Raw genomic sequence first — 27359 nt, forward strand, 5'->3', positions numbered from 1 at the left:
CTGCATAGGCCACTTTAGTCCAAAGGGGGCTGTAGTAGTGGATGACCTCATGGGTGCCTTCATCCTGAGTTTCACTTTCACCAGCTGGCGCTAGGCTCGCTGCTGGACTTTGGTGTGCATTATTATGGTGCCTCGGTGCTACTCCGCCTGGGTCCGAGATTGTAATGAGGTGTGCCTTTATGCTCCTCCTCACTAGGCAATGGGAGGTCCGGAGGGTCTTTATCATGGACCTTAGAGAGGGTAGGTCTGGGCTGAAATTTTGCTGCTCCTGGGTCCAGTGGCGGTGGTACTTTCTTGCAGTGTGATGCACATGTGGTGTCCTTAACACTTAAAGGTGGTGTTTATTGTTAGCAGAACCTGGAAGAGACCCCTCCCTCTGGGCTGGAGCTGGTGAGCCTTTATGTACACCCAGTCTCCTGGCTGCAGGGAATGGCATGGACCTTCCACTGGATGTGGCGAGGTTTCCTAGACCTGTGAGTGAATAGATCTGACACATTTCATTAGGGTTTTGCAATAAATTAACATGAGTCATCTGTGAGTTGTAAATCAAATTGGACACATGGCGGTGTGGCTGGCATACACATAGGGCGTCCTGTCAAGATTTCATGTAGCGTTAGGCGACGTTTATGATTCACAGCAGAGCTGATATGAATGAGGGCAAGAGGCAATTTGTCAGCCATTTCAAACTAGTTTCACCATAGATTTCAGAAAGCCTGTTTTTAAAGTCCGTATGTCATCATTCAATGCACAGTGTAGATGGTACTGTATATCAAGGGCCTTACAAAGATGTTGAGCTACTTGGCCTGTGACGTGTATTCCATGGTCACTGTCCAAACTCAAGGGCAACCACCGCCCAGGAAAGAAGGAGAGCTGTTTGCTGCTGCCTGCCTGCCTCCTGCCTGCTTGCTGCCACTGCTGCTCGGCTACCACCACTGCCCTCTCCCCGTTGGACTTCTGCGCTGCAGGTTGTCACACCTTGCAGGACCAGCTGGTACTCAGCCAGCTGTTGCTGATATCGTCCACCTGTCCCTTCACTGTAGGGAATACATAAGCCGGCTGGCTGAGGTGGCTCCTGCTTTGCAGATTGTCTGGCTTTTGGGGAGTGGGAGGGACTGCATGGAGGTGGTTGCACTCCTACTTGGTGGGTCGACTCCACAAGGTGGTGCATGGAGAACATTGCTCAGCTCCCTGGACTCTTCACTATGGGGTTCTGCAGGGGTCAGTTCTGTCCCCTATGCTGTTCAACATCTACATGAAACTGTTGGGTGCGGTCATCCGGAGCTTGGAGTGTGTTGCCATCAGTATGCTGATGACACGCAGCTCTATTTCTCCTTTTCATCTTCTTCAGGTGAGGCTGTCAATGTGCTGAACCGGTGCCTGACTGCTACAATGGACTGGATGAGGGCTAATAAACTGAGGCTCAATCCAGACAAGACTGAGATGCTGCTAGTGGGTGGTTCTTCTGACCAGATGGTGGATGTCCAACCTGTCCTGGATGGGGTTGCACGCCCCCTGAAGGAGCAGGTTCATAGCTTAGGGGTTCTCCTAGAACCATCTCTGTCACTTGAGGCTCAGGTAGCCTCGATGGCACGGAGTGCCTTCTGCCAACTTCAGTTGGTGGCCAGCTACGCCCCTATCTGGACAGGGATAACCTGGCTTCAGTTGTCCATGTTCTGGTAACCTCCAAGTTAGATCACTGCAATGTGCTCTATGTGGGGCTGCTTTTGTAGATGGTTCGGAAACTGCAGCTTGTGCAAAATGCAGCAGGCAGATTGGTAACAGGGACCAGAAGGTTCGAACATATAAAACAGATTCTGGCCCGCTTGCATTGTCTGCCTGTATGTTTCTGAGCTCGATTCAAGGTGCTGGTTTTAACCCATAAAGCCTTACACGGCTTGGGACCACAATACCTGATGGAATGCCTCTCCCGACATGAACCCACCCATATGTGATAAATGAGATATATAGTTTGGGAACTATAGTACATGTAGTGTTAATTTGACACAGCAGAAAATGAGTTAACTTGATTAACATAGAAACAGCAGAAAACAAAAAATTCTCTGTGGATACTAAAAGTGCCTGTGCAGGCTGAACACTCTGCTAACTTGTTTATCCCATGTAACCAGATACATTCAAGCTGGAATGTGCTGTGCCTGGGGGAGGTAAAGCACAAGGAGCGCTCAAGATTAGAACGCTCAGTGCAGAGACAATGGTGCACACTGACAACTGTTACTAACAAGCAATAAGGGAGGGGCTATGTGTGAGGAGGATTTGGAGCCATATATCAATGTAATCTGTGTAGCTATGCTTTCAGACCAGGATTCTGGCGTTAGCTGAATTCTTCGTCTCTCTTTTGCAAAAGATATAGGTAATCAATCAATAAAGGTGTTGTTTTTATCCTGGTTTCCCATCTGGTGATTATTGGAGCTTCCCCCAGATGAAAAGAGCCTTTTTTTGGGTGTAACAATTATGGCGAGCCAAGCAGCCAGGAGATTTGGTTAACCTGCTGACCTTCCAGGTCGCCCTTGGCGAGCCAAGGGGAACTCCAGGTTGTTTGAACCTGCCTTGGGGCCAAAGAAAAGGCGGAGAGTGGAAGTTACAGCAGTTTCAACTGGAGCTTCAAATAAGTGAAACCAGAGAAGTCAACACCTTAGGAAATAACGGGAAGCTGTAGATGACTGTGTGTGGCCGTGAGAGTCAGAGGCCTACTGAAAAGCCTGGTGAAAGATTTGTTTGTGGGATCGGGAGTAGGGTGACTTCACAGGGACTTGAGAGATGAGGGCCTGCTGAAAAGCCCAGGGGAACTGACCTATAGTAGGCAGTTGAAAAACCCAAGTGAAGTGGGAGCAGGGGCATCTCAAGAAGAACAGCTGTAGAATCCGTTAGCATGTTTTTTTGAGAAATTTTAAAGATTTTAAAAATGCATATGGTGTAGGTATTATGACTGAATGGAGTTTGATTAAGTTTTGTAATAATGAATGGCCTGAGGGGTGGTTGAGCCAAAGATGTGGTTGGAATAGGAGTCAGTTGTCAGGCTCCCATGTGTGTAGGTTGTAGCATTTTCCTGGGAAATGGGAGTGGTGTTAGGAATGATTTTGTCTGGATAGACGTGTATGAATTGAGTACTCAGGTGTGAATTGGTTATATGTGTGAAGGTGTGAAAGTGTGAAGGTTTATGTTGTTGTTGCATTTCTTGTTGCGTGGATCGGCTGTCCATGCCACTATTTTTGTTTGATGTCCTTGTTTGGCACAGGATTCAAAGAATGTAATTTGTTCCTTAAGTAGCGTTTAGCAATCTTTTAAGTTGCTATGAAGAGATTTGCTCTGTTTGTATTAAGCAAGGCTTGAAGAGAGGAAAAGGAACGAGAGATTTTTGCCAGACTTTCATACCCTCCTTGGCAGAAGGGGGAGAGAGGAAAAAGTATTTTAAAACCGATGCTTGAAGAGAGATAGAGGAAGGGAGGTTGAGGAACATCAGAGCTCCCACACATGCGTACTACGCTCTCAAGGAATGCATGAAGGACTGCAGGGAGAGAGCTGGGGAGACTCTGGGTCTCGGTGTAAAACCTTGAGACCAAGAGATTTCTTCCTGGTTTTGGATCAGAGCTCTTCCACATAGCTTCGGCTGTATTCAACCGCCCATTCCGGGCATAGGATAGGTAATCTCATTTGCCTTTCACCTCTTATAGTAATAAGGTCCTTTGATTTCTTAACTTTAAAGTTATGAATGAGTTAGGATGTTAATGATAAATGCTGCTACGCACCCAAGTAATTTTGTGGTGCTTTCTTGCTCTTTCTCTCAATAAAATCAGGCTTTGTTTTGTTTTGGTTTGAACCTGCATTTCTTGGGTTGAATATATGTACTATTTGAGCACATTTCAGGGCAAAGTGCTTGTTTTGTCTCTAGAAGGGGATCCCCTCCTCTCAAGGAGGTGTGCTTCATGGGACAGGAGGGTGGCAAATGCACACACTCAGGTTCCCAAGAGCACATGTAGCCAAGTTCTGAATGTAACTGGAATGAGTGTAATTTCCTTTCTTTCCATATTATGTTTTGCTGTCACTTGTTTTAAAGTGAGTGGGGAAATGTCCTTTAAATGCTGTGGTAAACCCAGAGGTTAAGGTATAGAAATTCCCTGGCACATTGTTATCCCCCTCTCCTTCTGTCCTTGGCAACAAAGCTTTGGCAAGCGGTGGTTGTGATTGTGACACACCAATTAGCCAACATTGAGACTGGAGAGAAGGTTAACTCATTAAGTTACTAAGGGGGTTCCCTAAACTGGGTCCCATACATTTTGACTTGTGTCTCCCTCCCTTTTCGAAAAGTCCTGGGGAACAAAGCCTTGCAAGTATTTTGAGCCGGTGGGGCTAGGTACTTGGAAAAGGTGGAAACAGGATTTGCACTGGGAATGTTCAGTGCTCTGGCTGGCAGAGACTTCTAACTGGTTCCTGACCCTTGAGATACCCCCCCTCTGTTTTTTCCTTTTGAGAGTCAATCTGGGAGAAAAAGCTGGTGACAACAGCTTTGCTCATGAGTGACTTGATTTGGGAATGTGGCATTTGAAGGTGGCTCAAACCTGAACTTATTTTAAAACAAGGTTTGGTTGTTTTGTATGTGCACTGCTTCATTCTTTGCATTTGGCTTTTGGTGTTGGAGATTTCTAAGCTATGGCAAAAGTGGTAGCCATAGAGGGAATAAAACGCTTTATGAGTCCAGTAGAGTGCCTATCGAAAATAGAGAAATGGTTGATTAAGCAAGGAAGGTGCGTGTGGGATGATGATTGTTTTAAGACAGATGACCCTATAAAACCATGACTGAGGCCTATGCCGGATATTGCAAAGAGTGCAGGCCTTCCAAATCAAAGAAAAGTGCTGCAGCTGTTTGGGGACTTTATAATGCATGTCAGGATTTGTCAGATTTATTAGAGGAAGAATGCAAGAAAAGTCAGAAGTCAAAGGAGTAAGTTGGCTCAGGCAGAGGAAGCCTTTGAAATAGAGCGCCTCCATTTGACTGAGGCTGAGGAAAAGGGAGTACAGAGGTGGTTCTGGAGGTTTTAAGCTTCCCTTTAGCAGGCGAAAGCATAGTGACATCACCTTTAATGAAGGGTGATACGTTGGAGGAACCCCAGTTTCTATGGAGGTACAAGGGTAGTTTGTTAAGATCGAGGCATACAGAATGTAGATAGAAGGTTTTGAGATACATAGAAAGACAGTGAACAGGTTCAAGAGTCAGTGACTATTTGTGATGGATAAGGAATGTCTTGAGTAAATTAGTGGGTTGTTTTAGGGAGAAGAAGAAGAGAATAATGTTAGAGTCTTTTTTCCTCTGTTCCAGTACGGGGTTTAGTTCTCACACTGCAGCTTGTTCTCTGTGTATGTGTGTGTCTATAACCCCTCCTTTCTTTCCCCCAGTTGATAGGCAAGCAGCCAAGAGAGCCACTGCCTTTTGCAGCCCGATATAATTCTGTTATATCTTTCAGTTTATTGTGTAATTGTGGTTGTTTCCTTGCATGTAAATCATGATTTAATTACAGGAATTAATTTTTGACTGAACTGCACGGACAGAGGGTTTTCTTTATGCATTTGTACATGATCAAGAAGTCTAATATTTTTATCTCATTTGCCTTTTTTATTATAGGATGGAGCACAAGCATATGCTACAATGTTTGTTTTGATTTTATACAGGTATAGAGGATAATCGCCTGGATCTCTCTTTATGTCACTCTGGTATAGTGTTAAGAAATTAAGAAGTTTCTTAAAGCTGTTTTCTTCAGTCTGTGCAGAAGCTGTAAAGTAACCCCCCTTTTCTTCCTAAAGGCTGCTTTTCGTGGCTACTTTCATGGGCAACCTCTGTATCAGAGGCTGGCGAAATTTGAAGGCCTTTAGAATGTGTAGTCCTGTTGTGTGTTTGTCTGTCTGTTGCAACACAATATTTTGGTTTTTGTCCACTTTTGAGCAGAAGTCTCATCTGGCCATGGATGTGTTTTATTTTTATATTTTCTTTCCTGTGCTGAAGCATTTTCCCCCAAAGGAACGTTTTCTTTTTGTGTGAGTCACAGGAGATTTGAGCAGGCACTTTTGACTGGAGCCTCATCCATTCTCCAGCATGTGCTACCAAGCATAGGGGCCTGCTTCATTTTTCCCCAACTATAGAAACTGGCAAATCTACTTTGGCCATTAACCTGAGATGGACACCACTATTTCTTTCGGCAAGATGTCTCACGTTGTGCAACCTGCAATTTTTGTAGCGGTCACTTGGGGGGAGGGGAAAGGCTATTCTTCATGATTCCAGTCTTTTTGCCTAGGACTGGCAAATCATACACAATCCAATTGAAGTTTCTACTGAACAGGACCAGCTGGTTTCCAGAGGATGAACTCTGTACAAGCTACCCTGCGGTATGATTCAAGACCCTGACACTTGTTTTATTTCCATTGTAATATTGAATGTAATGTTTTATGCATTGTCCTCCAAGGATGTTTTAGCTTTTCAAATTCCTCTGAGTGATTTTGTAACAAGGGATTTACAGAATTTGGCTATTTCAGATGTGGAGTTCACCAGTATAGAGTTTTGGGCCCATTTGTTTACTTTCCCATTCTGTCATAACAATGGTTAGGAATAGTGCAAGATACATGTCAGATAATACATGATCATCATGCAGTCACTCAGATCATAGATAAGCTCTTTCCCTGTTTGGCTGGGATGTGGACGCCAAGGAAGTTTCAACCTTATAATGCACCCCATTGTGGTGGTTTTGATTTTTCAGAAAATTCTGATCTTTGTCTAATTGGCCCTTGAATGTGTTTCCATCTCAAATGGCACAGATATACCAGAGGGAAGTCAGCATTGGAGCCTGGGGGCAGAACTGTGAAAGGACGTATACGTCTACATTTCAAAGAGGGGGGAGTGATATGGTTTGGCTAACCCCATGTTAGTTCAAGTGGACTCTAGGAGGTGCAAGGCCAAGAGCTATAACTCCCACCCCATCTCTCACACCCACCCGCCTGATGGTATGGCTGGTGATGCGTTCCAGAGGTTTTGTGCAAAGGAAAACAAGGGCAGAGCTAAATGCTGTTGCATAAATGTTATCTTATTCCTTGGTGTATACACCCCCACCCACAGTGAATCTCATTGTTCGTTAGAAAGAGTCTTCGTTTTTTTTTAGTGTCAATTAGAAGCACACATGCAGATATATACACACGTGTATCATAAGCTTGTGGATTGGGGACGTACAATCCCAAAGATATTGGACTGCCCAGATCCTTTTTGGTATGATGTAACTCAAATACCAGAAGGACTGGTAAAGGTAAAAATGGTAGGCTGTCCATGTCAAAAAGCAGCAGTAGTATTGCAGCATAAGCATACAGGGAAATTCGCCAGCTTGAATGGGGCATGAAGAAGATTTTAGAAGATTTTGCCAGGGGTACAGCCTGACTAAATAAGCTCCCACGTTAAGGTGGAAGGCATTGATGGGATAAAGCAAAATCTTCACTTCACATGGCCTCAGTTGGTCAAAATTGGAGATGAACATATACAGCATGAATTTTTGGTATCCCCAAATTGTCCTGTTGCCTTATTGGGCAGGGACATTTTAACAAAACTGCAAGCTTTCATTTCCTTTGAAGGGAACCTGATGAGAGTCACTATTCCTAAATGTTGTAGCTCTTCATATCAAATGGCCCTGAGGGGGGTGATGCAACAGAAGCCTGCCTCAGGAGCGAGGTTCGAGAAGGTCTCCAACCCCTTATCCAACAGTTCCTGAAGGATGGATGATAGTCTGGTCTATGGGAAAGGCAAAAAGGACCTTGGGCCTTGAAAGAAGGGAAGCGATATGTGATAGGCCAAGCCCCAGAACTCCAGAAGAACTGAGAGCTTTTTGGGACTAGTGGGGTTTTGCAGGGAATGGATCCCTGAGTTTGGAATAAAAGCGACTGTTTTGAATGAGTCCCTGACAAAGGAGGGGCTAAAAGGGACTTGAAATGGACTAAATGAATGGAAAAAGCATTTAGGGAGTTGAAACAAGCCCTAAGCAATCAAGTTTCAACCCTAAATTGCTTTTTGAGGGGGGATTGTGATAAATGAGATATATAGTTTGGGAACTATAGTACATGTAGTGTTAATTTGACACAGCAGAAAATGAGTTAACTTGATTAACATAGAAACAGCAGAAAACAAAAAATTCTCTGTGGATACTAAAAGTGCCTGTGCAGGCTGAACACTCTGCTAACTTGTTTATCCCATGTACCCAGATACATTCAAGCTGGAATGTGCTGTGCCTGGGGGAGGTAAGGCACAAGGAGCGCTCAAGATTAGAACGCTCAGTGCAGAGACAATGGAGCACACTGACAACTGTTACTAACAAGCAATAAGGGAGGGGCTATGTGTGAGGAGGATTTGGAGCCATATATCAATGTAATCTGTGTAGCTATGCTTTCAGACCAGGATTCTGGCGTTAGCCGAATTCTTCGTCTCTCTTTTGCAAAAGATATAGGTAATCAATCAATAAAGGTGTTGTTTTTATCCTGGTTTCCCATCTGGTGATTATTGGAGCTTCCCCCAGATGAAAAGAGCCTTTTTTTGGGTGTAACACATACGCTAAGCTCAACATCAAAGGCCCTCTTCCGGGTGCCTACTCTGAGGGAAGCTGGGAGTCTGGCAACAAGGGAGAGGGCCTTATCATTGGTGGCCCCCAAATTATGGAATGATCTCCTTGATGAAGTGCGCCTGGCACCCACACTGTTATCTTTTTGGCGCCAGGTTAAGACTTTCCTCTTCTCCCAGGCATTTTAGCATGTGTTTTTAAATTGTTTTTTTAAAAATGTGTTTTTAAATTTGTATATTTGTTTTTAATGTTTTAATTGTTGTAAACCACCCAGTGTCCTGCCCAGAGTATGAATCATGAAACGGAGGCGAGACTGGAATCAATTCTTGTTTTATTAAAGTAACATCGAAGGCAAGGTATCTCATAGAGGTCACTAACTAGCTCACTGTAATCCCTAACTAACTACTCAGGCTTACTCTGCAGCATGTAAGGGAAGCTGACTCAGCACCCGCAACGAGGGCGCAGGCTTAAATAGGAAAGGTTTTCGCTCGCAACCTCTCCTGCGCGGTGCCTCCTTCTGACCAAGCCTCTTTTCTCGGCGGCGCACACATCTGTTCATCGGACAGTCTAGACTCCTCAGGTGCCCCCATAAAAGGGGGAGGAGACGTTCCTGGTGGGGAGGCATTTGAAGGGCCAGCCAAGGACTACTTCTGGTTATTTTCATCAAGCCTGAAAGCCTGGAACAAGGATGGGCATTAGCAGGAGTTAAGTTTCTTGAAGGTCCTTGGAGAGCCTTGGCAAGAGGCCTGGCACAGCCTCAAGGCCAGCACCTGCTGTCAAGGCAACCGATCGAGATATAGGCTGGAGCGCTTCTGCCAGCCTTGTTGCTGTGGGGGTTTTGATTCTGTGTGGAGAAGGAGGTGTCGTGAGGGAAAAGTGAAACCGTTTGTTTTGTAGCCTGTAAGCGTTCATGCCTTAATGTCCAAGTAAAGGACTCTTCAGAGCTTGTGCTGATCACGCAAACACCAACATCCTGGGGGGGTGGAGTGGCCACACAGGCAAGGTCTTGCTCCAACGGGTCTCCTGGGACGCTCGGCAAAGGAGGGGTCTCCACGTGAGCGGGCAACATTCCCGTGGGAATCAGAGAGCAGTTGGGCATGTCTCCTCCCCCCAGATCTTCAGGAGCATCCTCCCCATCTGACATCTCTCCCAATGGCACAGTTGGGGGTGTGCACTCCCCGCCAGAGTCACTCTGTGCTGGGAAGGGGTCCTGGGGCTCCCCCACCTCTTGATCTAGGCCCCCCTGGGTCTCGACACCCAGAGAGCTTCGGCTATGGGGCTATACAAATGTAATCAATCAATATAAACCGAGGGATGAATTCTTTAAGGAGCTACTTAGCCATGGTTATGGAATCAGCGGGGACACAGGGGTATGCTTCAACCCAACCTGAAAACATGTCAATAATAATTAAAATATATTCAGAGGAGCAACACTTGGGCATCTGTACAAAGTCCATTTGAAGATTCAGAAACAGCTCCCATGGAGGGGGTGCTGTCTGAATGCTTCTGGCCAATGATATGAGCCAGGCAGGTAGGGCATGTGCTACGGTACTGCTGTACCATAGAAGAAATACTTGGGGCAAACCAATCATGCTGTACTGCAGCTATCGTCCCCCCCTTTGCTCATGTGGGCCACTGTGCCTTATGAGACCAGTCATTCTATTTGCTTTCTGGAGCCTGATCCTGTAGGTGTGCAAGATTAGCCAAGGAGGCCAATGGGGACTAGATATCTGGAAAAAACAATTAAATCATCAATAGTAGCCTGAGGACCACAAAGGGCCGCACTCCTAGCTGTGTGGTCAGCTAGGGCATTTCCATGTGCAACATCATCCGAAGAAGAATCATGAGCTTTACCTTTCACAATGGCAAGGGTAGAGGGCAAAAGGAGAGCTTGCAAAAGAGCGTTAATATAACAACCATTACTAATCTGTGCTCCTGCTGAAGTGAGGAATCCTCTCTGTTTCCACAACTGTCCAAAATCATGCACTGCACCAAAGATTTATCTAGGGTCAGTGTAGATGATGGCAGTCTGGTCCTTTGCAAGGATACAGGCTTGAGCGAAGGCAAAAAGCTCTGCCTTCTGAGCAGAGTCAGCATTTGGCAGTTGGTAAGCTTCTAAGACCTTGTATTGGGTACAGACTGCATGGCCTGTAACCAATTGTCCCTTCTCATCTCACAAGCAGGAGCCATCTGTGCAGAGAAGTAGATCAAGCTGGGGCCTTCTGCATGCAAGACGGATGCCCTGCCACTGAGCTACACCCTCTGTCTTCAGGGAAGCTTTTCCCATGACGCTGTCCCATGACAATGCTCCTATCGAAGAAGCCCAGCATCTCACAAAGAATTAATTTGCACGGGGCACTGACCAACTGTGCCAGGCCTCAGCATCACTCTGCATGATTGGAGAGCTTGCTGAACAATCCTCTGTGGCCATGGGCTGAAGGAGAACATCAGTGCTGGGAGAAAGCAATTGTCATCAGGGAACTTCAGTATCTCCACTGAGCAACTTTTCTTAAGCTCCTGAGGAATGCCCTGGGCAAGCCACATCTTAAAAAGCGATTCCAACAGAGACGCAGACTGTATATAATGAAATAATGTTGCTGATTGTTCTCATAAAAACGTAATGTTGCGATTTCCTTCTTTGTTGCTGGAAGCCCTGGTCTTCTGCTGGGAGGAGGGATGGGATATAAATCTAATAAATATATAAATAATATTAAAAGCGTCCTCATGACTAACTGTTGACTGGCATAGGAATGGATGTGCCCAAAGCATGCATTTTTTGGGGTGGGGAGAGAAACGTAAAAGAGTCAAAAAGGCTTCAGTGTACAGCAAGTGAGTGTAGCAAGAAGGTGATAACCTGGTGGTTGTTGGTCATTTATATAGTGCCATCAACGCACATGGCAATGTAGAGGAAAATGAAATCAATAAAAACACGTCCCTACCACAAAGGCATGCAATCTAACTAAAAAGAAAAGGGGAACATAGGGGGGAAGAAAGGGGACAAAAACAGGTAAGGACCAAGACAGACACTTCAGGTACACTGACTATGGAGAATTATAAAGGGAAAACCTAAACCTTATAAAGGTAAAAGAAAATTATAAAGGTAAAAGAAAAACCTAAACATGAGTCCCGCCTCCCGCCTCTTTTTACTGTAAAACCTGGTGGGATCAGCTCGAGTGGGTTTTTTTAAAAAAAATCAGCTTCAAAGAGATGTTGCAACTGATTGGTAGATCAACTCGTGGCCCCTCCAGGTGTGGCCAATGGAAACGCTTTGCTGTAGGCGACTAGGGTGCTCACAGCCTGAGATTCCAAAGGCTCTGGAAAAAAAGAAAGTTTTTTAGCTGGGATTTGAAAACAGTACTTGAAGGAGTCCTCAAGTGATCCGGAAGACGGTTCCAGGAGTATGAGGCGGCAAGGAGAAATGGATGAAGCCGAGTTAGGGAACATAAAACCCTGGGATGGCTAAGAAGCATAGAATTTGACAAGCGAAGCAGAGCTATAAGAAACAATGAAACTTCATGAACAATTACACGGACATTCTGTATGGTGTCACTGCCAGACCCCTACTCTGGATCTGGTCTTGTAATGGATCTCTCACACTGACCCCAGTACAGGTCTCTCTCTTTCACGATCCCACTACTAGGCGCAACCACCTGACACTCTGTAACGCAATACTGCCCTGAGACTGTGCCTTACTCATCTCCTCAGATTGCTATGTAGTGTCTGGGTGCACTTACAGGCCACACCCCCCCTGTATCTTTCTGCCTTTAAAGATTACGGCCCTGGGTTGTTTGGGATACCTGCTGCTGTTACACTCTCCCTTCACTGCTGCCACCATTAATACTGTTCCCATCATTGGTATTCGCTCTGCCCACCCTCCTGGTTCTGTAATATCACAGCCAAGGATTAGGCATGGTGTTAAACCAAAACTATTAACACAAGGAATAAACAAGATTACTCAGTCAACATGCGTGTGGTTACATATAATAGTTTTCTCTTTATATATCTTAGTCCTAAAACCTGCCTCACTACCTGCCTAAACACAAATCCACCCCTCCAAAACACAGAACCAACAACCACAACCATCATTCTCACATTTATATTTTCAATCACCCGGACGCTCAGCCAATCACAACTCACCATTCCTCAACATTCCAACACATGTACTCCCCCCTCTCACTCACTCTACTTACCACATTTGCCCTACAAAACCAACATTTACCATAATTACTGTACAACATTTACAGGGGCATCATGATCACAGTCACCAAAAAGGTTTGTCTGCAAGCAGTGAAGCAAATCTCATGTACATCGTCATCTGAAGTGTCACAAGGCTTCACAGTCTGGACCTTCGGGAAGTCTGCAGCCAGAGATACAATTGAGATGAAGTGAGGCAGGGATGCCATCTTGTGTCATCAGTGACTGCATGCAGCAGATGGTCATTACCACAAAGGTTGCTATGTCAACGTTTTCTCCAAATACATATTTTTGAATAGAATTCAAGTATAAGAGGCTAAAAGCAGTGAAAACATCAGCTCAGACTCCAAGACAAACATGGAGACAAATACCAGATGTTGCTGGAAAATCCCTCCCATCATCCCAGACCATTGGACATGCTGACAGGGGCTGATGGGAGTTGGAAAACTAAGAACATCGGAAGAGTCCCGAGTTCCAAAATTAGGTGGGGAAGAATGTTGTGGCACTCACACGGACTAGGTCCTGCTCCTCACAGCCTGGGTCTGTTTTGTATCTTTGTCCAGAGGCAGGCTAGCCCAACAAGAAGGAATTGCACCTGAAGATTCCCTCGCCTGGAGCAGTGATATAGTTCAGCTCCTGTCCCCCTTACTGGAGAGGGGCAATCTGAAAGGCTGTACTGTTAGGTGAACAACACTATGAATACTCAGGGGTCAATGAAGGGAGGAAGGCCCAAGTACCCAGCAGTCACTCATAAAATTGACATAGAGACTCAGCAAACCAGATTAAGAGCCACACTGAAGGATAATATTAACAGAAAATTATTTTATTGAGTAACAAAAAAATGATTTATTAGAAAAGAAATAGACACACACCCTTTCACACAGCAAGCATTAGGCACTCTTCTTATGCACTCAGAAGCAAGAGTATACAAGGAAAGATTTTCACTGGTGGACCACTCTCCTCAGATCACAGCTGAATCTGCTCTGAAGTAGTGACGGGGAATTTTGAGGTTAGCTGGACCAGGGGTCCTTGAGGAAATTGAAGACACAAGCTTGCAGCAAAGTTAGGCCTTTATTGGTTACGTGCGCACGGTCAGTCTCTCTTGAGTGGATGGAGAGCTGCAACATGGCACTGTTTGCCTGCAGTTTTTATACATTCCAGGTCAAGGACTTTAGCATTTCCCCAATCAGGGGGCTACACATCAGCATTACATAGGCATTGCATGAGCATTACAGTGTCTACATTATGTTCTGGTCAATTTGGCAATGTTCAGCACTTCACAGACCAGTACATTTTCACTATGAGCTAAGCATTTTAGTTAACACAATCCTTTCTACATCTTGGAGAGTACAGGGATGTTCAGTGTTTGTTTAGTGTTACCTTATAGAGTTCAAGCTGTACCATACATACCAGCATAGGGAAGCCAGCTCTAAAAAGAAAAGGATTCTGACTGGCTACTAAACTATTAAAATATTATAAACCTTTATAGCTTTACAAAAGAATATATTTATTGTTTACATATATACAATTCCCCATTAGTAGGGGAGTTTAACACAACCCAGACTTTGCTGTTATACCCTTCTCATTCCATCTTATGATTTCCTTATAGCTTATCAGCTCCTAGCTCATATCTATTAATCAAATTGGCTAAATAACATTTCACATCCTAAAAAGGGTCATACCCTATTAATCTATCTCTGTTCCAAAAAGTAAACCAAATGGCTAACTGGTTAAATGATAACTCTGTCCCCAGAGTCATCATGACTTCCTTTTTTCTTGTGTCTTTACCCACCATAGGGGCTGGCGCATATTGTTTGACCACAAAATGTTCTAGCAGTCACTTGTTACACCTGGGCAGAGCCACCAAGGTTAGCACACTGGTGTACCAAGGTGTAAACTGGGTTCCACAATGCTGGAGAGGCCGCTCAGGGGCAATCATGTCAAGGGCCTGATGTGCCTCGCTGTTCCACAGCGTGAGAAGGGCTTCAACAGGGTTACCTGCTCTATCTACTGGGAGCTTCCCCAGGGCATTCAAGAATCCAGTGGATTCCATTAGTCTCCGAGGGCAGACCATCTTAATCTGTCCACCAACCCTGCAAGGGAGGATTGGAGCCCCACGGTCATCGTGGAGGACATGAAGTCCTGAGCCGGAACACTAGAGGCAGCCTCAGCGTGGACATTGAAATCACCCCGGACTATCGTTCTGGGCTCCTGTGTGGGAAGACATCTCAATGGAATGAGGAGGTTTGGGATGATGTGCTCAATTCCCCTGTCCCATCTCACGCCCCTGCACTCCAGCCAGGTGGGCCTCTTGCGTGCTTTCACTCCCTGCCTATGTGGTATACAACAGTACAGAAGCCTGGGAAGCTTTGTTTATGTAACACAGATGAGGTAAGGAGAGGGTTTTAATTGGCCAATATAGACAGTGGATGCCAATACAGTAGTGAAGATGCTGTCACACACTGCTAAGGGCTGGGAACCTGGCCTTCAAGGCAGGCGCAATGCATCATGCTGCTCCAAAGCTCAAGGACACTGACCAACAGGACTGAGAAACAAAGACAGAAGCGTGAGACCCTATCACTCCGTTCACTGCACAGGCTCTCACCCTGGGCAGCAACTACATGTGCACCATACGCCCTCCCAACTACCAATCTCCCCTAGATTGATGTAAAAAAAAAAATAGAAGGAGGTGGAGCCCTTCCCCTCAGAACTCCCTAAGGGGCTACCCAAGGGCAGCTGGGCTTTTATGCCCTCTGACCCAGCCAGGAGCTGATGCAAGAGGCCTTCTACACTTGTTTTCAGCCACAATACTTTGAAGCTTTGTATTCTTCAATGTGCTGTAGATGGATGGTATGTCCTGTACCCTCGTTTCCTCCGGTCACAGACATTCACCTGAAAACATCTGACTGAAAACATTTAGAACACTAAAAGGACAGAGGTCAATTTAGGTAAAATTGCCCTTAGCTTATGCTATTTACTATTCTTACTTATCCTTAACTAGATATGATTATGAGTAACTATATAACTAAACACCTAAATGTAACCATAGATCATGATTAACAAGTGTTACATTCAATTAGACATATATACCTTTGCTGAAGCAAAAACTCCTTAATTCCAAAGTTCCTGAGTTCTAAAAATGCTAACAATTCTTCCTTTGGAAAGGTTTACTTTAAACACATCAGCAGAATACCAGTAAATGCATTTCAGGTTATGAAAGATAGGAGCATGAGACATTAATGAAACTTGGGGAAGGGAGAAACAAGAATCACAATATGCAAATAAGTATTACTCGACAAACAAAACAGAATATGGATATGTCAACTTAACACTTCTCAGAATAACAATGTGCAACTCAGCTATTACAACAATACTTACAGCATACAAAGCTGGTAATAACTTTATTATGCACCTCTACTTTCATTCACCCTCTTTCATCAGTCCAAACCACTTGAAACTTTTGTATGGTACAGCTAAATATGAAGCTACCTACTGTGGCAGCTACTGTGATTGAAGCACTTCCAACAGTCCAAGCATTTTTAAGGTTTCTCCCCTGTATGAGTTATTTGATGCACAGTAAGGGCGCTGCTTCGACTGAAGCTCTTTCCACACTCCAAGCACTTATAAGGTTTCTCTCTTGTATGAGTTCTTTGATGTTTAGTAAGGGAGCTACTGTGATTGAAGCTCTTTCCACACTCCAAGCATTTATAAGGTTTCTCCCCTGTATGAGTTCTTTGATGCACAGTAAGATTGCCATTCTGACTGAAGCTCTTTCCACACTCCAAGCATTTATAAGGTTTGTCACCTGTGTGAATTCTTTGATGTGAAATAAGATGTTCACTACGACTAAAGCCTTTTCCACAGTATTCCAAGTATTTATGAGGTTTGTCCCCTGTATGAGTTCTTTCATGCACAGTAAGTTGGTAACACTGATTGAAGCTCTTTCCACACTCAAAGCACTTATAAGGTTTCTCCCCTGTATGAGTTCTTTGATGCACAGTAAGGGCGCTACTGCAACTGAAGTTCTTTCCACACTCCATACATTTATAAGGTTTGTCTCCAGTATGAATTCTTTGATGCACAGTAAGGGAGGTCCTGTGACTGAAGCTCTTTCCACAATCAAAGCATTTATAAGGTTTGACCCCTGTATGAATTCTTTGATGCGCAGTAAGATTGCCACTCTGACTGAAGCTCTTTCCACACTCCAAACACTTATAAGGTTTGTATTTTGTATGAGTTCTCTTATGACAAGTAAGCTTGATATGCTTCCTGAAGCTCTTTCCACATTCCAAGCATTTAAAAGGTTTGTCCCCTGTGTGAATTCTTTGGTGTGAAATAAGGTGGTCACTACGACTAAAGCTTTTTCCACACTCCAAACATTTAAATGGTTTCTCCCCTGTATGAGTTCTTTGATGTGAAGTAAGGTTGCTACTGCAACTGAAGCTCTTACCACACTCCATGCAATTGTAAGGTTTGTATTCTGTATGAGTTCTTTGATGCAAAGTAAGTGCGCTACTCGAAATAAAGCTCTTTCCACACTCAAAGCATTTATAAGGTTTGTCCCCTGTATGAGTTCTGTGATGTTTAGTAAGGGCGCCACTTTGCCTGAAGCTCTTTCCACACTCAAAGCATTTATAAGGTTTCTCCCCTGTATGAGTTCTTTGATGCAGACTAAGGTTCCCAAGCTGACTGAAGCTCCTTCCACACTCCAAGCATTTATGAGGTTTCTCCCCGGTATGAGTTCTTTGATGCGAAGTAAGGGCGCTATTGCAACTGAAGTTCTTCCCACATTCCATGCATTGATATGGATTGTCCCCTGTATGAGTTCTTTGATGTGAAGTAAGGTGCTGACTCTGACTGAAGCTCTTTCCACACTCCAAGCATGTAAAAGGTCTGTTCTCTGTATGAGTTCTTTGAGGCAAAGTACAATCGTAATGATGACTGAAGCTCTTTCCATACTTCAGGAATTTATATGGTTTGTCTCCTGTGTGCGCTCTCTTATGTACAATAAGGTTTGAGCTTTTGCTGAAATGTTCCTCATGGTCTGGGCATCTGTATGATTTCTCTCCTGCGCAACTCTTCTGATGTCTTGTCAGTGTACACTCAGGAGGCATCCTTGTTTTACTTAGGTGAGTAGTTTCCCTTTGAATTTTATATTCACCACCCTCAGAAGCTCTGGATTCATCCCCTTGTTTCTGCATTTCTCTCCCCTCTTGTCTCTTTCCTCTATGTTGCCTCCCTAATTTCCGTTCCTCCTTCTGCTCCTCAGCTCTTTCCGGTGGCAACCTTGATGGTTCCCCCTCAGCCGTGATACCCCTGATATCTCCTGATGGGATTAAAAGAAAAACAGGTGAAGCGCTATGGAGAAATGCTGTGTATATATCTATCTGTTTATGATGTGGAATATTGGAAAAATATTTTGAGACCTCTTTTGGTGTAAGAGTACTGTATAATTGTCAAAGTTCAAGGCCTTCTACTGCTCAACAGTACCTGACTGGTGACTTGGCTGATGAAGATCAGAAGAAGGGAGCCAGTGGCTGTATTAGGCCAAGAAGCTGCCCTGTGTAATGATCTTACACCGGAACGCAACACAAGTGGATTTTTAAGATCAGCTAAACTGTCCATGCATCCGCAAGATCAACTAGAGGAGATGTGGGGTCGAAGGAAGATTGTCCCTAGCAGTGGACCAGGTTGTGGGTAGATTTGGCTGGGGTAGAGATTTAGGGGATTTGACTCTAAGGTAAAAGCCTCTAAGAAACAAGTGTCAGGAACATTATCTCCTGAGACTTTACATCTGATCAAGCACATTTAAGATCCTAAACTACTAGGAGGCTTTAAAGGAATTCTATGGGAATGGAGGAAGTGGGAAACGATGTCACTGAGGAACTCTGATTAATCGTGGGAGGGTGTTCCATAGACCCTAAAATATAATATTTTTTTAAAATACAAGTATCTTAACTTGGGTTCATACAAAGTGAGGCTGAGGGAACTATGGTGGGACCCAATACCCTACAACAGCCAAGGAAAAAAATATACATTTGTGCAGCAAATGAAACTCAATTTCTTCTTGGAGAGAATACCAGTATTTAAACAAGGACAATTTCTTTTCTATTAGTGCACCTTTGAAAAAGTGAGAGGAGAGACAACCTGAGCAAGATGCATTATCAAAGAGACCTGCTTTAATCACAGAAGATGGAAGACTGGTTAGATGGGAAGGTTCTTAGCAGTCATTTCCAAACTGTGTGCCACAAGGAAATGAATGAATTAGCTTACATATGGTTCCCAGGCGGTCTCCCATCCAGGCACTGACCAGACCTGACCCTGCTTAGCTTCAACAGGGTGCTGGTCTCATGTGCCTTCAGACCATAGCCTGGGTGTCAATGGGATGACACTATGCCAAACAACCAAGAGTCATCAAATCCAGTCAGGTCTGCATTTCTCAAACAGGTGGCTGGAACACACCAGTGGGCCTTAATGCCTCTGATCCATAGCCGGTCCAATGCCTTCTCACTCGCTTGCCCAACTCCTTGCATGCTGAGTAAAAGAGGCCAGGATACAGAAAGGTTCAAGGGTGGTGAGAACAACAGGAAGGTCTCCCTCCTTTTAAGGGGAAAAGGCCAGTGTTTCTGTATGTGTATGGATTGATTGGTCAAGATGCAATAATACTAACTGTGACTACTATAGATAACCGGACAAACCAGGCATAGAAAGGAAGGGGAGAAGAGAGCAACGTTCTTGTAGGAGGAACAAGTGAATGTAAAAGGAGCAGGGATGAAAGAATCTGGCTGGGATTGGGGGGGGGCAATAAGGTACCAATGGAGCGTGTAAAGAGAATGGGAGATGAAATTACAGAAGATGGGTAGAAATATGGACTTCCGGGAAGGGTGACTTAGCCTGTGCCTGCTTTTGAGACGGGCTCCTGCCTCAAAAGAAGCTTATTCAGATATATCAGTCAGATTTTTTTTTTTTTTTGACTGATTAAACTTCTCCCGGGTAGGGAGAAACGAAGAGATTAACCTCAAAGCCTATTTTTGTTGGGACGACCAGATCTCATTAATTTATGGGACGAGGTCCAGCCGACGAAGGTGGGACGGATTTTCAACAACAAGCTCTATCTGATAAAGCGAACGTTCATCTTATCTTCTAAGAGAGAACGCACTAACAGGCAAGCACCCTTCTTTCTATATTTTTCTTTTACTTGACTTAAATTGTTGCTGTTTAAAAGAGATTTGCCAGATTGATCGGTTTTTGACATCTCACTGGGGAGCCATAACTTCTCTCTGCTACTCACTAATTAATAGCTTATCTCTGTTTTTGTTGCAAAAAGCTGTCCTGGATTTGCATTCTAAAGATATACACAGAAGAGGGATTTCTATTCCAGATTTTTATTTTGAAGAATATTATATTGTCTGAGACTACTCTCTTTTTGGTCTATTTTATTTTGACGAATCTGTTTCCTGACGACCGCCATTAATTGTTTCGATCCTGGGAACTGCATTTTGTTTACTTAAGCATGGAGAGATAAGGCTGTCTGCTCTGTTTATACTGTGATGTCACCAAGTTTGGAGTATTAACCCAATTGTTGCTGAAATAAGAAGTGGTTTTCCTATATTTTTCTTTTAAAATGGCAATTAAGAAAGTGGCTGAGAATCTGGAAATAACTATGTTTCAGAAAATAATGGATGAGATTGAGATAACGAAACAAAACCTGCGACAGGGTTGTAAGGAGCTGAAAATTGAATTGAGTAAAATGACGCAGGAGATTAAAGATATAGGGGTCCCTGTGAGAGAGGTGACCCTGGAAGGGGTCCCTGTGAGAGAGGAGACCCCGGAGATTGGAACAAACGTGGAACAGGAAAAAGATTTGGAGTCTATGGACTTTAGAAATAAAATCTATTGTTTGGAGACACAGGAGATTAAAGACATAGGGGTCCTTGTGAGAGAGGAGACCCTGGAGACTGGAACAGGGGTCCCTGTGAGAGAGGAGACCCTGGAGACTGGAACAGGGGTCCCTGTGAGAGAGGAGATCCCGGAGATTGGAACAAACGTGGAACAGGAACAAGATTTGGAGTCTATGGACTTTAGAAATAAAATCTATTGTTTGGAACTCAATGTTATCTCTGAAGAAATTAATGAAGATTCTAGAGATAAAGTTATCAATGGCATGGATAATCTTCTGGACTGGAATGATGTGATGGAGCCCAATATAGAGAAAATCTATGGAATTAACTGCAGCCATGTGACAATGGAAAAACTTTCAAGAGATGACCCAGTGTATTTTGAAAAAAAGAACAGAGATATGATTTTACAGCAGTATTTCAGCAACCTATTCAGAATGGATGGCAAGAAAATATTTGGGATAGAGGTAATTCCCATCAGACTCTTACTATATGACTATGGCTTTGACAGCAAGATTATTATGGAATACTGATAATGGAAGATTGGATACTGAAATTACTGGACTTAACAAGACTACTGAAGATGGAAGATGGAAAATGGAACTAATAGGGATAATAGAACAATGGCTACTGAAATTACTGAACCTAACAGATTCTGATGTGATGGATTAATTGAAATGTTTATTTTGACTATGGTTATGACAATAAGATTATCATAATTAGTAATGAGATGGATTAATCGATATGCTTATCTGGAAAAAAAAATTGATAGATATATTTCTTAAAGAATTGAAACCTCTCTTTGACTTTTTGTGGAAAGAATAAAGTAATGTTTATGAGATTTGATGATTAAGTAAGATAACTACTGGAGGAAAGTGATTTTATAATATGACTTAAGAGACAGGATTGTTATATATTATAGACTTATAACTGATTTGATCTTTGACAAATGGGAAGTCAATATTTTACTCTTTATTTTTTATTTTTCTTTTTTTTTTCTTTTTTTTTTTTTGTTTAACTATTTTTGATTTTGTTTTTTGTCTTTGAATGTTTTATGATTTCGTCTTGTATGTTTTATGAAAATCTGAATAAAAATTATTGAAAAAAAAAAAAAAAGAAGATGGGTAGAAATATGTTGGGATGTATGTGGGGGTGGGAGGGGGAAAACATATATGAAAAAGCCTTCTCTCCGTACAGCTGCTGGACCAGCAAATTCTGCCTCAAAGGGGGAGACTGAGTCGCAAAGTCTCCAGACAAAGGTCTGTACTTAGCATGGGAAAGATGAGCTATGGAACTTCTTGACACAAAGTAAACCCTGTTGTAAACCATAAAGCAATTTGCATAGATGGACCAGGCATCAGTAGGAAATAATAACTGCCATCTGATTATGCCATATTTTGCTTCCCTCTGTCTGAAACTGGTGGGCTTCAGTAATCTTCAGGTGTTTCAAGTGAGCCCTGGGGTTGGAGGGTGTGAGACCCCTGCACAAGGTGAGGGGCACCTCAAGTTGAACAGTCTCAATTTGTGCCAATTTAGCCAGAATGCCCAGAGACAGAGGGGTCCCATCACACATCTGAGCATCTACCTGCTGATCTCTCCTCTCCTGAAAAGCCAAGGACTAAGACTTCTTCTCCTCCACCTCCCTCCAGCTGGGAGATGGGGATAGGTTTCAAACTCAGAGGTCCTTTGTGAAACAGAGGAACTTGCCTTAAACAGAGCCAGTCCATTGGCCCATCCAGGGGTGGGCGGCTGGGAGGAGCTGCACTATGCCCCTGGCCTCCCAGTGCTGCTATCGCTGCTGCCTGCCTTGAGGAATAGGGGGAGGAGCAAAGCAATGGGGCAGTCAGGGTTTGTGGGGAAGCCTCCAGAGCCATTCAGGTGCCCTACACAGCCTGAACCTAGCACTCCTCGCCTGCTGCTCCTGGACCTCTTCAGCTTAGTACAGCGTCCTCTGAATAAAACGGGGAGTCCCACCCACCCACTCCCAAGAAGAGACCTGTCTGGTCAGAAGATAAGAGATGAGATAAATAAGTCATAGCAGATGCACCCATTGGCCATGATGGCTGTGTTACCACCAGTATCCGAAGCAGTAAGGGGATCACAAGTGGGGAAGGTGCTGTTTCACTCATGTTCTGATTGTGGACTTCCCAGAGGCATCTGGTTGGCCCCTGAGAAAGGGGAGCCCTCGACTAGATGGGCCTTTGGCCTGATCCTGCTCTTCTTACACTCTTATGTCCAGGGTAAGTCCATCAAAACCCTTCCAGTGATCTAAAGGGGATCCTTACCCAGAGAGGTGATCATCTCATGAATCTCCACCATCACCTCCTTGTAAAGAGCTCTCTGGTCTGGATCCAGCAGGACCCATTCCTCCTCAGTGAAATACAAGGCCACCTCCTCAAAGGTCACCGGTCCCTGGAAGATGAAAACAAACACCTTCCTCATACAAACTCACAGGCAAGGTGTGGCAATCATCTATTCCCCACTCATAAAAGTTGGGACTTTTCACAAAACACCAAGTTGAGATGGCATTTACGTGAGGGGAAAGCACATTAAGAACTCCATTGTGAACTTGCTGATCTTCTAACAAACATATATATTTTGTCCTTGACATTGCCTTCCATATCTAATGACTGTTAAGTGGCCAATATAAAATGTTTTTGAAAAGAGGATTCAAACAGCATGCAGTTAATTAAGAGGATGGTTAGCTTAACATCCCTTTTGAGAAAACTAGTGGATAATATTATGAAAGACAGAATTTGCAGTTCTTCTCTCAGCTTGGATATTACAGAGACAAATACAATAATGTATGGTGTGGAGAAACTGGACAGAGACACATTTTCTCCCTCTCTGATGCTATAGTCGAGGCCGTCCGATAAAGCTACATGTTGGCAGCTTCTGGACACACAAAGGGAAGCACTTCTTCACAGAGCACAGACTTCATCTCTGGAATTCGCTACGACAACATGCAGTAATGGCCACACACTTGGACGGCTTTAAAAGAGGATTAGACAAAGCCATGGAGGACAAGGCTGTGAACTGCTACTAGCCATGAGGGCCATGTAGTACCTCCACTATCGGAGGCAATATACTACTGAATGCCAGTTACTGGGAATCACTGGAAGAGTGCTGTTGCACTCAGGTTCTTCCCAGAAGACTCTGGTTGGCCACTGTGTCTTGGCTGGACTAGATGGGTCTTGGGCCTGATCCAGCCGGGCTCTTCTTAGGTAGTGTTCAATTCAAAGGTTCATGGGAAAAACCAGTGGAATCAACAGCCTCCCACAGAAGGAGCCCCAGAAGCACAAGGGTAAGAGACAAGGCCCCCTGCAACTAGTCCCTCTGGAACAAGGATGGACCCACTCTGGCTGTCCCCAACTTGTCTCTCCGATGATCTTTCCCCTACCTGAGCTGGCTGCATGGTGGCTGTTTCCTCTCCAGAATAAAGGGGGAAGGATACAAAATGTCACTCTGAAGTCATTTTGCAGCCTGCGAAGGGAGAAAATGTCATCCAATTTTTATTTATTTATTTATTTATTGAATTTCTTAGTTGCCCATCTGGCTGGCTATCCAGCCACTCTGGGTGACGTACAAAATAGGCATACAAATATAACAGACATTAAAAATCTGAAAACAATAATGATAAAATACAGATAAATAACGATACAGATAACAATTTAACATAATGTTCATAAAATACCCCAAAGTAGACAAGCCGTGAAAACAAAAGCAACAAACTCTGAGTCCCTCTGAAACATGACGAAGTTTCCATCTGGGAGATCTGCTCAAATTCAGCCATCAGTTAGCAGGCTTGACACCCAATACAGCCTTGACGATCTTCACAAAGAACCCTCATCCACAGAAGTGCTGGGCCACATTCCCTGACGCTATGCATTTCAGCAACCTCTCACACACCTGCAACACACAGCCTCTGCACTTATTTATTTAAGAGACTATCTACTAAAATGGTACAGGGAGCAGAACACAGGCCAACAAATGACTGCCACAAATCACCAGCCAATTTCTGTACCTTATTGCACTTTTCCAGCGAGTGGAATTCCAGATTTTGAGGTTTTGTTCTCTTTCCTTCACTCACTTTCTCTCCTGTAAATTTAAAAGCTAGCTTCTTCAAATATCTCTCTCAACCGTTTCTTGTATCCCTGTTTTGTGATTAGCTCATCATGACGCAACTGCTCCACTTCATCCCACTTTCTCCGGAGGGTTTCAGGCAAAGCTGGGTACACTAAGAGAGAATGTGGGTGACAAACAAGTGGAGTTTCAAATGTAAGAGAATAAACACAAGTGCTTGGTTCAGACACATCAGCCAATCTGTTGTTCTTTCCACATACAAGAAGAACCTTTGTCTGTCTGTTCTTGGTTTCACATGAATCTCCATCTCTCATCCACATCCCAACAAACATATTGTTTTCAATTTCCCATTCATGCCAGATTCCGAGAATCCCACTGTAGGCATTCCACCGGAAAGTCTGCTCATGCTGTGTGACATTATGGAATGGGCAGAACTCATATTTGTACAAAGACTCCACATAACTGAAGCACTTGCCTGCCAGTCTAAAAAGATGTGCAGGACCTGACAGAGGGGAGGGGGCCGCTTTGGGCTGGAGGCGGTTCGAGGGAGGCAGGAAGGGATTGTTGAGCCCGAAGCTGTTGGGCTCCTCCACTACTTTCATCTTCCCGGCAGCGGCTTGTCCTCCCATCCGAGGCAGCACCAAAAGCAGGAGGTGGGGGGGGAGCGCTGTCGCCATATCAACCCTTTCCTCTTTCTCTTCCTTCCCGCCGCAGCCCTATTTAGCCCTATTTAGCCAATCCCCTCATGTCAAGATCGAATATGAGGTTCTTAAAGTGCCCCAACGGGAAAAAGGGTGGGGACCCAACAGGGCCTGAGAGACTAAAATATTTTTGGAGAGGTTTATTTTAAATCCATCAGGAGAATACCAGTGAATTCATATTAGCTTACAAAAGATATGAGCATAATCATATCAGAGAAAAATCAACAGCACGTTGCACATGAATGAATCTTGGTGAAGGGAGAAATTAGGAAAAATGTAGGTAAACAATGATTATACACAAAAACAAAATAGAATATGAATATGGAACTTAATTTTTAGGAAGAAGACTGCACGATTAAGATGAAGGACCATAACTGCTGCTGAATCCTATACTGGCAAGCCTAAACTCCACCAGCGCTCTAGTTCAAGCTGACTACATGATCTCAGTTAACTGAATGGCCATTTGATGGACGAGAAGAGCATCCCTCCTGCATCCCCCTTTCTCTTGCGCAATCGGCAGACTCCTTTCTTTCTCTCGTCGCCTTTTACTTGGTAGCCACTTTCTCCCACCAGGGAAAAAATCCTCATCAGCTCCTGGGCTTTCATCTCACTCTTCAGTTGTGTACTCAAAATCATCATTCTTTAAAATAGATTTTTTTAAAAGGATGCACCTCCCCATCTCAGTGCTGCTGCTTCTCCCTTCAAAATGGAACTCAGTCCCTCAAAGCCAACCTTGCCTCCCTCTCAGCCTGAGATTGTTCTCTTCCCTCCCGCCACCCCACGTCTCCCCCACAAAGCCCCTCTGGAGGTGCTGTCAAGAATCGTGCTCCTTCACTCGCTCAGTGCAGAAAGGGCCAACCACCTGTGGAGGGGTCTTTTTCTTCTTCTTCCAGTCTCAGGGCAGGCCACCACCACCACCACCACCACAGGAGAAATTGCCCAATATGTGGAAGAGATTAACTCAGAGAGGGAAAGGAGGGGGCTTTTTAGTGGCTTGAAAGGCAGGGGGCTGATTTAATGAGAGGTGACCTGGGCACAGGGGAGAGGCTACCCATTCTTGTTCACATTTTCAGGGGCATATACACACTGATTGATACTATGGTGGCTTTTCCTGGTCACCAGAAAGACTCACTGAATGCTCAGTCTTGCAGTCTTGGGGCACGTGCATGTTCCAATAGAACCAGGCTATGCCTACCAAACGACTCAAAAAATTGTTGGTGTTTCAAAGAACTCAAAACCTTTTATCATGCATCTGGCACAAGTGTGGAAGGATAAGTCTTGCCAACTTCTTTTCTGACCCTGCTCCTGCGCTTTTAACACCCACCTGGCACATAGGAAGAGAAAATGGGATGTTGTTCCCAACCGTTTGAATCAGTTTCAGGAAAAGCTTCGCTTGCTCAACGTTGCATCTGCCGAGTTACTTTCAAAAGCAGGAGGGCAGGGCCACCCGTTTGCTTTATTAAATCAAGCAGCAACCTTAATTCTGGGGGAGATGGAAATCGAGGAGGGCGGGCTGGAGGGGATTTCCCTACCAGCATCCCACATTGTGCACCTTGATCTTGAGGCTCCCTCCATGCAGCCCCCCTGTGATGCCTCTGCAAGCAAAAAGAGACTCACCCGCTCACTTCAGTTCTTCTGAGTTGGCAGGAGAGGAAAGGGAAGTCCTTTTGCAACCTTCCCTGGTGCTCTAGAAACGGCTGCTCTGTTGGGGTGGTTGTTAACCATTAAAGCGCAGAGTGGCTGAAGCCTTGGCTGCTTCACAGGGAAGAGGTGCAAAGGGAGGTGGTCAGCAGGCTTCTGTACGTTTTCCCTCCTCCACGTTAAGAATAAAAATTAAAATCCCATGCATCCTGTCAGGGAAAAAGTTTAGCTTAGGTTAAACTCCT

General features: G+C 44.3%; 2 protein-coding genes across 2 annotated transcripts; both read right to left on the reverse strand.

Moving 5' to 3' along the window:
* Nucleotides 1–13664: 13664 nt before the first annotated feature.
* LOC133381377 (zinc finger protein 665-like) lies at nucleotides 13665–27099 on the reverse strand. Its single transcript, XM_061620426.1, has 4 exons — nucleotides 26798–27099; nucleotides 24090–24172; nucleotides 22975–23101; nucleotides 13665–18117 (listed from the first exon to the last, which is right to left on the reverse strand). Exons 2-4 carry the CDS (start codon nucleotides 24102–24104, stop codon nucleotides 16331–16333), a joined length of 1929 nt encoding a protein of 642 aa, XP_061476410.1. The 5' UTR covers nucleotides 24105–24172; nucleotides 26798–27099; the 3' UTR covers nucleotides 13665–16330.
* On the reverse strand, nucleotides 24521–25419 carry LOC133381398 (N-acetylglucosamine-1-phosphotransferase subunit gamma-like). The gene is given in 3 exon segments (XM_061620485.1): nucleotides 24521–24598; nucleotides 24714–24801; nucleotides 24803–25419. Coding segments are annotated over 3 exon segments (750 nt in total). The 5' UTR covers nucleotides 25402–25419; the 3' UTR covers nucleotides 24521–24535.
* Nucleotides 27100–27359: the final 260 nt, after the last annotated feature.

The sequence above is a fragment of the Rhineura floridana genome, chromosome 3 (assembly GCF_030035675.1).
Source record: "Rhineura floridana isolate rRhiFlo1 chromosome 3, rRhiFlo1.hap2, whole genome shotgun sequence".
NCBI lineage: Eukaryota > Metazoa > Chordata > Lepidosauria > Squamata > Rhineuridae > Rhineura > Rhineura floridana.